The 11,443-nt window shown below is 54.8% G+C and overlaps 1 protein-coding gene across 1 annotated transcript; it reads left to right on the top strand.

Moving 5' to 3' along the window:
* Nucleotides 1-3,687: 3,687 nt before the first annotated feature.
* Nucleotides 3,688-6,400, top strand: TNFRSF4 (TNF receptor superfamily member 4). Its single transcript, XM_042781596.1, has 7 exons — nucleotides 3,688-3,826; nucleotides 4,114-4,236; nucleotides 4,694-4,795; nucleotides 4,948-5,014; nucleotides 5,819-6,018; nucleotides 6,115-6,243; nucleotides 6,330-6,400. Exons 1-7 carry the CDS (start codon nucleotides 3,688-3,690, stop codon nucleotides 6,398-6,400), a joined length of 831 nt encoding a protein of 276 aa, XP_042637530.1.
* The last annotated feature ends 5,043 nt before the right edge of the window (nucleotides 6,401-11,443 follow it).

Here is an 11,443-nt window from a genome sequence, read left to right as displayed (position 1 = left end):
ACTGGACCGTGTTGAACTCTCCATCCTGGGCCATGCAACCTCTTAGGAAATGGAACTGTTTATTGTGACAAGAATCATTAATTTACTTTAAAATATAGTTGATTTTTTCTCCCAGCTTCATTCTGAAAAAGTGATGGTTTTTGCATTGTGGCTCATGGCTCCAGTGGAGCAAACGGCCCCCGGAGTGGCCGGGACCCCTGCAGCTGCTGAGTGGCGTTCATTGTTAGGCCCAGATGGTGCTTGTTGTAGGGTCCTGAGCTGCAGTGTTGGGAGGTGCGACTCTGCAGGACCGTGAGCTGGCTAAGGCCGTGGCCCAGGGGCATCAGTGTCCCTTTCCCCTGCAGGAATGCACGCGACCCAGAGCCCCAAGATGCCACGCTGGGTGGGGGCAGCTGGTACTTGGGCCGGGATATCCAAGCCTGTCCTGCAAGTTTGCCTCCCAGACCCTACAAACTGGCTTTTTAGGCAAGGGGTGTCAGTGACAGGGCTCTGCTCAGTGGGAATACTGGGGCTGTTTCCTATAGATAAGCAGGGGGCTCAGGGAGACTGGGTACTGAGGCTGGTGCAGGGTATGGCCAGGGCCATGGGGATGGTGGTGTGCATGGGCCTGGCAGTGAGTACCACCTTGGGTGGGTGGGGCTTCAGGGTCCACCTGGCTCATCCATACTCTTAGTCCCAGAGTCCTTTCTATTCCCAGAAGCCCTCTGACCCATGTCCTGGCTTGCCATTCCCCCACTCCCCCACTCTCACATCCATATGGAGGGATAGAAAATGCCAGTCTCGTGGCCCTAACCTCAAGGAAATAGGCCAGGTGCCATCTTGTCCCAGTGGGAGTGCAAAGCACCTTGGGGGTGTGGTTGGGCATCCTTTGACCACACTCACCTGCCGAGGGAGGGCACCTTACGCTGGGTCTCCATGCCCTCCCAGCAAACCCGTCCCTGCCCCACAAAAAAAACCCAAAAAAACAAAAAAACACTGCTTTCGAGTTAATTGCAACTCATAGGAACCTTATAGGACAGAACCCCATAGGGTTTCCAAGGCCAAAAATCTTTACAGAAGCAAACTGCCTCATCTTTCTCCCATGGAGCAGCTGGGGGATTTGAACCTTCAACGTTTTGCTTAGCATCTGAATGTCACCCCTACTTTTAGCCTGAGTTGCTGGCAGCAAGGAGGGCCCTTTTGTTTCCAATTGGAAGCCCCGATAGTGCAGGTTGGGTTGCACCTGGGGGCGCAGGCTTGTCCTTGGATCCCAGAGGTGGCCACAGGCCTCTGTCTGTCAGTACAGAGCCATGGGAAGGGGACTGGGCACCCCAGGAGCAGAAACATGGCCTGCCCACAGGGTTCTGAGTTTGCTTGAGAGGAAATGAGTTTGTTTTTAATGGCAAATGTAAGATTTTTCTCACTGTCAGTGGGAGGGGGCTGGAGAACAAGGTGGAGCCTTCCAGAAAATGCAGGAAGTTGTGTGGTTGGGAGTGGAGTGCTTGTGTGTACACACACAAACCACTCCTGCACACAAATCAATTTATGTGCATACGCATGCATGTACTTTCACCTGTGTCCATGTGCACACACACAGCACCACAGCTGCCTGGGAGGCCCTGAGCCCCTCTCCCCCCAGGCACTGAGGGGCTGCTTTGGAGGCTTGAGGACGGTGAGCCTGTCCTGGGGTGGGGATCGAGAGCCTGCCTCTCTCGCTCCACCGCCTCCCACACTGAAGTGGGGAGGGATGTATGGAATTTCCACTTAGGAGTATGAGCTCACTTCCTTCAGGGGGAGGGGGATTTCCCAGAGAGGCTTCGGCATTTTTACTCTCCTGAGAAAGACGTCAAGACAACGTCAGGGACCTCTGGTGGTGTATTGGTTAAGCTGTTTGGCTACTAACTAAAAGGTCAGCAGTTCAAACCCACCAGCTGTTCTGAGGGAGAAAAATGAGGCAGTTTGCTTCCGTAAAAATTTACAGCCTTGGAAACCTATAGGGCAGTTTTACTCTGTCCTACAGGGTTGCTATGAGTCTGAATCGATTCTATGGCAGTGGATGGGAGAAAGACATGGCTAAAGGTCACTATGAGATGAATTGACTTGACGGCAGTGGGTTTTTTTTTTTTTTTTTTTTAAGAAAGACGTGGCAGTCTCTTTTCATAAAGATTACAGCCTGGGAAGCCCAATGGGGCAGTTCTGTTCTGTCCTACAGGGTCACGATGAGTCGGAATCACTTCCACGCCGTGGGTTTTGGCCCCTGCCCTCCTGGAGGACTCTACACTCAGCTCAGGCAGTGACTTAGAGATGCATCATAAGTTCTTTCTTTTATTTTTAATTTTTGATCGATAATCCTGTCACACAGTCACAACAAAAGTTAGAGGGGACATCTGCCATCTCCAGCTGCCTCCCAAGACGGTGTTGCATAGAAGAAAACCAGATGCACATGTACATGCATCTGTGTGCATGTGTGAGTGTGCACATGTGTATGTGAGTGTGCATATAAGCATGGCATCTCTGCATGTGAATGTGCACCTGTAGTGCATGTACATGTGCATACATGGGGGTTTTGCATGTGTGCATGATGTGTGTGTGTATGTTCAAGTGGTATATGTGGCAAGTTGTGCACATGTGAACACATGGCTGTGCATGCAGGCATGTATTGCTTTCTTCCACTGAACACTGGTGGGTGATGTGCACGCTCTGCCCTTGGCCTTGTTGAAGTGCCCCTCCACACTTCATGGAAGGCCCTTCATGGTGTGGTCCTCCAACCACACTTTGGTGAGAGTCCAAAGCCCAGTGTATAGGGACCAGGTGAATGGGGGTGCCTGGAACGGGGTTCTGAAGGCCAATCCCACAACCTGGGCTGTTTGGAGGCAGAGTTTGGGGCCAGCAGGGGTAGCCAGGCCATCAGAGCAGCTGCAGACAGAGCCTGGGAGTTGGTCCATGCTGCCACAGTGACACACACACAGCCCTGCTGTGCAGACACTGGCCACACACTTGACCCTCATCTCTGTTGCTGACCTCTGTGTTGTTTCAGCTTGCCCTGGTCACTCAGGTGGCACCACAGCCTAGGCCTGCTGCCATCTCTGCCCTGCCACCGTGTCTGTCACACTCTGCCTGTCACCATCATGCCTACCCTGCAGTGCCTGGGGATGGCCAGACAGTAGGGGCTCTTCTCCAGCCACTCTCCTGACCAGCCCGCCACCTGGGTTTATACAGTGGAACACGCAGCCGTTGGATTGAGACGGTGAGGATTGGTATGAATGTATGGCGGAGGCAGCCTCCTGAGCCCCCCATCCCCACCCCAGGCAGGGAAAGTCGGTGTCAGGAAGGAGTGATCTGTGACGAGAGGGTGTTGGGCAGGGGCTCTGACTTTTGTGGGTAGCCTGGCCATACACATCGGAGGGAAGGGACAGGCAAGTCCTGGCCCCCGAGAATCTGGTCTGGCCCTGCCCTCGTGGTGTCTCCATGATCTTTGTGGTGAGGGGGGGATCTTGGTGGATGACTGGCTGGGCCAAGCCTAAGGTCGGTGGTTGCCAGGAGTAGGGGGTCGAGGGGCTGGGGCACAGGCAAGAAAGAAACCTTAGTTCGGACTGGGGTCCCTCAGGCTTCCATTTCCTCCCGCTCCTCCCCCGCCATCCCGCCCCTCCCCCGCAGCGCTTATAGCCACATCCTGCAAGTACAACCCCAGACTCTGAGGAGACGAGGATGTGCGTGGGGGAGCAGCTGGCAGTGCCCTGCGTGGCCCTGCTGCTCCTGGCATTGGCAGTCAGCCCTGTGACCACACTCACCTGCAATGGGACCACCTACCCCAGCGGCAGCAAGTGCTGTAATGAGTGCCAGCCTGGTGAGGGCCTGGGCTTTGGGGCTGAGAGGGGCCAGCATGGGAAGGAGGAGGGAGAACTGGGAAAGGGACGGGAGGGGCACTAGGAGGGGGCCCTGGGAAGGGGGCGAAGGAGAGGCCTGGGAGCAAAGGTAGATGGGGGCAGAGGTGTGAGGGTGCTGGGGGTTTGCATGGGGTCTCCCCTAGCACCTGGAACTGGGGGATGGATCAGCCAGGGCTGGGCCAGGGTGACTGGTCTGTGGGCAGAAGGGGTCTGCATTGATGCCACCCACCCCTGCTTCCCCCCACAGGTTATGGAATGGAGAGTCGCTGTGACCACATGCGGGACACAGTGTGTAAGCTGTGCAAACCCGGCTTCTACAATGAGGTGGTCAACTACGAGGCCTGCAGGCCATGCACGCAGTGCAATGAGAGTGAGTGCCACTGTTGCTGGTCCCCCTCCCCACTCGCCATCACCCCTCCCCCACTGCCCCTCCACCCCCACCACACCCTGGGAGACCACAACTGCCTTTGACTGTCACATGTGGCGGCTGTATGGAGTCCCCACACAGCCCAGAAATAAACCCCCAAACCACAGTGAGCTGTTCCCCGAGGGTCCCACCTGAAGGTCAGGGGTGGGGCATATGCTGGCCACGTGAGCCTCATTTGAGTCTGAGCTGCCTGTCTGGGAGGGTCCTTAAAGGAGAGGGAGGCCCCAGGAGCCATAGGTACCTGCAGCAGGCAGACTAGCAGACCCCACAGCCTTCAGGGATGCTCCTGACTAGAAGACAAACTCTGAAACCTCCTTCCCTGGACCCAGACCCTGACCTGACCCCTCCTTGGCCCTAATGCATCCTCCTGGCCCCTGACCCAATGATTTTTCCTGTCCAGGAAGTGGGAGTGAAACAGTGCACAGCTGCACACCAACAAGGGACACTGTCTGCCTCTGCAGGCCAGGCACCCAGCCCCAGGGTGGCTACAAGCTAGGAGTTGGTGAGCTGTGGGGCCTCAGCCTGGGTGTCAGCCAGTCTGGCTCTACACCACACCTGGGATCCCTTCATGCCTGGAAGGGGTGAAGGGTGGGCCATGGGCCTAAGTGCCAAAGTAGGGCCTGGGGTTGATCCTGTCGTGTCTCTCCCCTCCAGACTGTGCCCCCTGCCCCCCAGGACACTTCTCTCCGGGCAACAACCAGGCTTGTAAGCCGTGGACTGAGTAAGTGGCAGGCACGAGGCCTGGCGGACTGGGGGCCTGGGGAGCTGGGGCAGAGGGAGGCTGGGAGCTGGGGGCCAGAGGCCTGGGTGATGTGCAAGTCCCTCCCTATGGACCAGAGTGGAGTTTGTGACCAGGCCTAGGGCCCGAGAGAGAAGTTGTGTGTGTCTATGTGAGTACGACTGTGCCTGTGAGTGTGTGTGTTTGAAAGCATGGTTGTCTGTGCATGAACAAGTATGTGAGTGTGTATATGTGAGTGTGTGTAAGCATGTGGGTGACCATCCACAGCTGGGACCCCTGTCCCCACAGGGCTGGCATTCTAGAGGGAAGCAGGCAGGACAAAGGGCAGGGGGTTTGGGAGTACACAGACCCTGGGGAGCCATGGGTGTGTGAGTGGGCCAGTGTGAGGAGCAGCATGAGGGGGAAACTGAGGGGCACTGAGGAGGACCCTACAAGGATTTGGGGACCTAAGGAGGCCCCTGCAAGGTGGGGCAGAGGTTCCAGGGGTTAGGTCAGCCAGGGCTGCCTGTGAAGTGGTTCCAAGGCCTGGGCAAGGAATCATTGACTGCCTTTGGTCTGAGGTCTGAGGCTGGTAATTGTGTGGATGCTGCCCAGAGGCTGACCCAGGATGGACCCCTTGCCCCATTGCAGTCAGACGCAGTGTGGAAGCCCCTGCCATTACAGTCTGACCTAGTGCAGACCTCCAACCTAGGGGGGTAACCTCCCCGCTCCGTTGCTGTCCTGGCTGTAGGTCCACTTGGGTGAGGGGTAATGTCTCTTCTGATCAGTCCCCTCCACCCCTTGCAGCTGTACCTCCACTGGGAAGCGCACCCTGAAGCCGGCCAGCAACAGCTCAGACGCGGTCTGCGAGGACAGGAGCTCTCTGGCCACCACGCTACCCTGGAGCACCCAGCACCCCTCGACCCTGCCCACCACTGCCTGGCCCACCATTGCCCAGCCTGGACCCTCACAGGCACCTCCCAAAGCCCCAACAGGCCTCCCCAGGGGTAAGGAGCCTATCCTCACCCCAAGCAAGTGGAATGGTGGGCATGGGGTCTCCTTGTCCCCATGGACCCCACCCCAGCCGGCCTTGTCCCCCACAGGCCCTGCACTGGCCATCATCCTGACACTGAGCCTGGGCCTGGGCCTGCTGGGCATCACGGCTGCCATCCTCATCTTGGTTCTGCACCGTCAGGCCTGGAGGCCACCACTGGCCACCCCAAAGCCCCCTGGTGAGTGCCTGCCTGGGCCCAGCCCAGACTTTCCCGCAGTGGGGAAATCCCTACCTGTCTCCCACCTACCCTGTCCTCCTCCCCAGGGGGCAACAGCTTCCGGACTCCCATCCAAGAGGAGCACGCTGACGAGCACTCCGTCCTGGCCAAGGTCTGAGTGGAGCCAGCACCCTCTTCCCAAGCTGTGCCCAGAAGGTTCTGGCTGGACCAAGATGCCCCCACCACTCACTGAACCCTTGTGCCCCCTCTGCGCCGTTTTAGGCGTTTCTGGGTTGGCCTCTGGGCTCCAGTACGTATGTCGTGCATACTTCTGCCCAGGGCCACCACCAATAAAGACTTTCCCACACATGGGTCTCCATGGACATCAAGGGCTGAGGGTGCACCCTGATGGGGGGAGAGAGGAATGTGGGGCACCCTCGGGGGAAGAAGGGCACACACACCCAGCAGAGCGACAGGGGCATGTACCCACAGGGGACAGGTGGAGCAGTGTGCCCCCATGGAGATGGTACAGGGAGACAAGGGAGTGCATACCCACTGGGTAGTGTGGGGGGCATGCACCTGGCCAGGGGAAGGAAGGTGGAGGGACATGTGCCAACTGAAGGATGAAGGGACATGCACCGACTAGGGCACGGGGGGTGGTGCATAGATGGGGCCATGTGGTATGGCAGGCATGCACGGATGGGGAGGAGTTGGGGACAGGGGACACACATCCGTGGGAGGCGAGGGCGGTATATATCCATGCACAGGATGGGCCCATGTCCATCCCTGGCTGGGGAAGGGTCTGGGCCAAGGTGCAGTGGGCGGTGGGGTACTTAGCCACCTGAAGGGCCCTATCCTTTCCATTCTCCAGGTGTGGGACATCCTGGGTTTCATGGCAGGGGGCAGATGGTGACTAAAAAGTCCAGAATAAGTCTTTGGGAAAAGCAGCCTTGTGGTTTATTGTACAAATCTCAGGGCCACTCCCCCGATCATCTGTAAAACCTTGGCTGAGTCACAACAAGAGAAATCCTGTGTGTCCTGCAGTGCCACATAGTGTGAGAGGGGGCCCCTGGGCTGCCCAAGAGGACGTTGGACCACTAGCCACCTTGGGTCTCTGCTCACCCTTCTGAGGGGTGACACAGGTCTCGGCCTCCATGCAGACCCCACAGAGCTGGCAGAGCTATGACCTGGCCCCCAGCTTAAGAAGGAGGGAAGAGGGAGGAGAGGTGCCCCCACAGATCCTCCTGAGCCCCCAGCCAGCCTGGTGCCCCTACAAGCAGAGCTGGTGGTCCCTGACAAGGCCTCCATCATGCATCCTGGGCATCCGCCCTCCTGCCCCTGGGTGTATATTTATAGAGGAGCATGAGTGAACTAACTGAATGTCCTTACAGCGTTATTCCACGTAGTCCCAGGTTGGGAACCCAAATACCCATCAGCAGTAGGACGCCCCATACACTGCGGCGTGTTAAATAGAAAGATGCCAGGCCCCAAAAGAACACAGCTCCTACAATAATGCCCCCTGTGGACAGCATCAAAGGAGAGCCCTGGGGCCCCGTGAGACCTGGGGCTCCCTGGGCGACACCCTCGGGCAGCACAGGTGCCGCGTGTGGAAATGCATGAGCCCTCTGTGCCCTCTCCTGTGTGCAGGTCACACCTCACACGGGTGTGAGAAACAAGAAAGTTCACAGGTGCAGGACAAGTGGCCGGGTGTTGAGAGGATATCAGAGCGTCTGCTCAGTGTGAAAGACTCGTGTAAGCTTGAATAACAATGGAGCCATACAAGAGGCAGAAAAAGAGTGTGTATGTTTATGAGGTGGCACGAGAGGGTTCTCACTTCCACTTGGTCAGGAGTTCAGCTGGAAGGAGCATATTAAAGCAATGCACTGCACCACCCCTGTGTATCTGTATGCTTGGTGTGCTGGGTACCACAAATACTGTGTTCCTGAGTACACCACAAGTGCCCTGTGTATGTATACTCTGAGTACCCTGTGTGCTGTTTACACGAATAACCTGTGTGTGTGTACCAAGTGCCCTGTATACCCTAGCACCCTGTGTATGTGTACCCTAGGTACCTGAGTGCCCTGTGTACCTGTATACCCTATGTATGTCCACACATCTCCCTGGAAGACAATGAGCTGCTCACAAGGTACTGGGAAGCAAAGATGAGCAGATAAAAGTCATCCCCGACCCCACTGCCTAGTTACAGACATTCCATTCTTTCACTGAGATGTGACGTGCTGAGCACACACCCAGGTACACAGCACACAGGGCACTCAGGAACATAGGTATACAAGGCACACAGGTATACAAGGTACTTGGGGACACAGGGCACTCAGGTACATAGCACACAGGGCCTTGGGTACAGCAGGCATTCAGATATGCAGGACACACAGGTGCACAGGGTACTTGAGGTCACATCTACAGAGCATTCAGGAACACAGGGTACGTTGGTACACATACACAGGGTATACAGGTTCACAGGGCACTCAGGTACCTAGGATACACACACACAGGGTGCTAGGGTATACAGGGCACTTGGTACACATACATGGTTTACTCAGGTACACAGCACACAGGGTACTCAGCGTATACATACACAGGGTACTTGGGTACACAGAGTACTCGGGAACACAGTACTCAGGGTACCCAGCACACCAGGCATACAGATACACAGGGGTGGAGCAGTGCATGCTTTAATATGTTCCTTCTAGTCATGATCTTGCAACTCCTACAAAATGATTGAGTGGGAATATGCACATAAGGTGCTTGTGGCTCACCCAGGAGATTGGACAGTTTTGTTAATGCAAATAAAGTACATGGAACCCTTGCAAGGGTTGTTGTTGTTAGGTGCTGTCAAGTCAGCTCCGACTCATGGCGACCCTATGTACAATGGAATGGAACCCTGCTCAGTCCTGTGCCGGCCTCATAATACTTGCTATACCTGAGCCCATTGTTGCAGCCACTGTGTCAGTCCATCTCGTTGAGGGGCTTCCTCTTTCTCGCTGACCCTCCACTTTACCATGCATGACGTCCTTCTCCAGGGAGTAGTCCCTTCTGACAACATGACCAAAGCAGGTAAGACGAAGTCTGGCCGTTCTCACTTCCAAGGAACATTCCAGCTGTACTTCCAGGACAGATTTGTTAGTTCTTTTGGCAGTGCATGGTACTTTCAGCATTCTTTGCCAGCACCACAACTCAAAAGTATCAGCTCTTCTTTGGTCTTCCTTATTCATTGTCCAGCTTTCACATGCATATGAGGCGATTGCAAACAGTGACTTGAGTTAGGCGCACCTTGCAGGGGTGGGATCACTCAAATAAGGTGCATGGAACCCTTGTAGGGAATCAGTCAGTTTTGCCATCGCACTAGGCTTAAAGGGAGCCAATCCCAGAGGTTGGAGGGGGGACCTCGCTACCATCAAGAAGAGCCAAGAGTAGGTTTTCTGAACTGAGAACCTCCTAGACCCAGGAGACAGCAAAAACTGTAATACTAAAGATGACTTCCGTAGTGATACTGCCTCGGAAACCCAAGGAGGGGTCGCTATGAGTTGGGTTTGACTCGATGGCACATAACAATAACAACAACAAAGATGATGAAAGAGACTGCATTGGCTTTCTGGCCCATGGAATGAGGGGGCCACAGTGGGCTTACCCATCCACAGAGCAAGAGAGCTGAGGGCCTTCGGACAGGAGGCTTCCTGGAGGAGTGGGATGCCCCTGGGCACTTATTGGCAGAGCTAAAGAACTATGTAACTAACACGTGCCTGACAGGGCAGAGCCCAGGCCAAGGGCAAGTGTCCAGGCTAACAGCAAGAGCCTGGTGGCAGCAGCAGCCAAGACGCCGTCCTGATCAAAGAACTGCATCCAGAGTTGTTCCTGTTATTTCCAAGTTGATGTTGCTCCTGAATTGTAATTTGTTACTTCCCTAATACATCCCATAATTGTGAATATGGTCTGTGAGTTGCGTGTGGCCATTGCAACGAATTATCAAACCCAGCAGAGAAGTAGAGTGTGCTGTGGCGGGGACAGGTGGTGTCGGAATCAGTAAAAAGGTTGGAGTGGGGAGGTGTGTCTGACTCCACCCCGTAGGGGTCAGCCTTGGGCTGACGCTGATCTTGATGATCCTCCTTCCTCCTTGTAAAGTGAGAGGAGTATGATGCCACACCATTTTTACATTAGGGTATCCGGTACACAAACACAGGTACGTGACACAGGTACACAGCCCTGCTTTGGGAGCCCTCTGCATAGCAGGCCATGTCTTGGGAGGGATGCAGTGGTGGGAGCCCTTCAAGAGGAGGCCCTGAACCTATAAGTTCATGTGAATGATCAGAATTCCCAGGTGTATAGTAGAGCTGACAAGGGGCAAGGTTATGGTCATTACTTGGTCACAGCCAGCTACCCAGAGGGACCGAGTAGTTGATCCTGCGGGCTTGGGACCATAGTCGCAGGGGACATCAAGCTCAATTGGCATAACATACTATACAAAACATTGTTCCACCTACTACTTTGGCGAGTAGCGACTGGGACCTTAAAAGCTAGGAAGCTGCCATCTAGATGCAACAACGGGTCTCTCCTCGTCAAGAAGAAAGAAGAAAACCAAAATTAATGGAAACAATCAGTCCTAGCGACTGGTACACCATCCGATCTGCAACCTATACAACTATGAGACCAGAAGAACTAGATGGTGCCCAGCTACCACTGCCATCCACTTGGAAGGGATGTAGGAGATCCTGCATAAAGAGGGAGAACAATGTGGAACAAAACTCAAAATCATTTGGAGGCAAAAAAAAAAAAAAGAAGGTGGGGACCAGGTTTGCTGGTCCAATGGAGCCTGGTGTAACCACTGAGACTATGGCCCCTAGTTGCCCTTCAGGTCTGGAATTGAACCCACAACTGTGGTTTCCAGCCAAACAAAGTACAGGCATGTGAGTTAAACATTTACCTCAAGTAGACACACGCCCTGGAGAGAACAATCATGGGAGAAGGAAGGGCTGCTTATGCACAGGGAGATAGCTCAGGGTGCAGAAGAGTATGAAGGGATGGACACTGGGAGGAGGTAACTATGGGGAGGAAGTGGGAGGGGAGCTGCTGCATTGTAAATTTTGGTCAATGACATGAGACAAAGTATATGTGAACTGCTGTATGAAAAGTGAATTTACTCTGTAAATCTTCACCCAAATCCTAATAAAAATATATATATATAAAAGAGGAGGCCCTGAAGAGG

Source organism: Orycteropus afer, unplaced genomic scaffold (genome assembly GCF_000298275.1).
Source record: "Orycteropus afer afer isolate SDZICR_OR568_19922 unplaced genomic scaffold, OryAfe1.0 scaffold00136, whole genome shotgun sequence".
Classification (NCBI taxonomy): Eukaryota; Metazoa; Chordata; class Mammalia; order Tubulidentata; family Orycteropodidae; genus Orycteropus; species Orycteropus afer.
Note: the sequence above shows the minus strand (reverse complement) of the source record. Positions and strands in the feature narration are given on the sequence as shown.

Bases quoted from the DNA above. Each gene is read 5' to 3' on its own strand.
- TNFRSF4 (XM_042781596.1), top strand. From the start codon at position 3,688: ATGTGCGTGGGGGAGCAGCTGGCAGTGCCCTGCGTGGCCCTGCTGCTC. The intron at 5,015-5,818 runs GTAAGTGGCAGG...CACCCCTTGCAG, and splicing joins GCTTGTAAGCCGTGGACTGA to CTGTACCTCCACTGGGAAGC. The intron at 6,244-6,329 runs GTGAGTGCCTGC...CCTCCTCCCCAG, and splicing joins GGCCACCCCAAAGCCCCCTG to GGGGCAACAGCTTCCGGACT.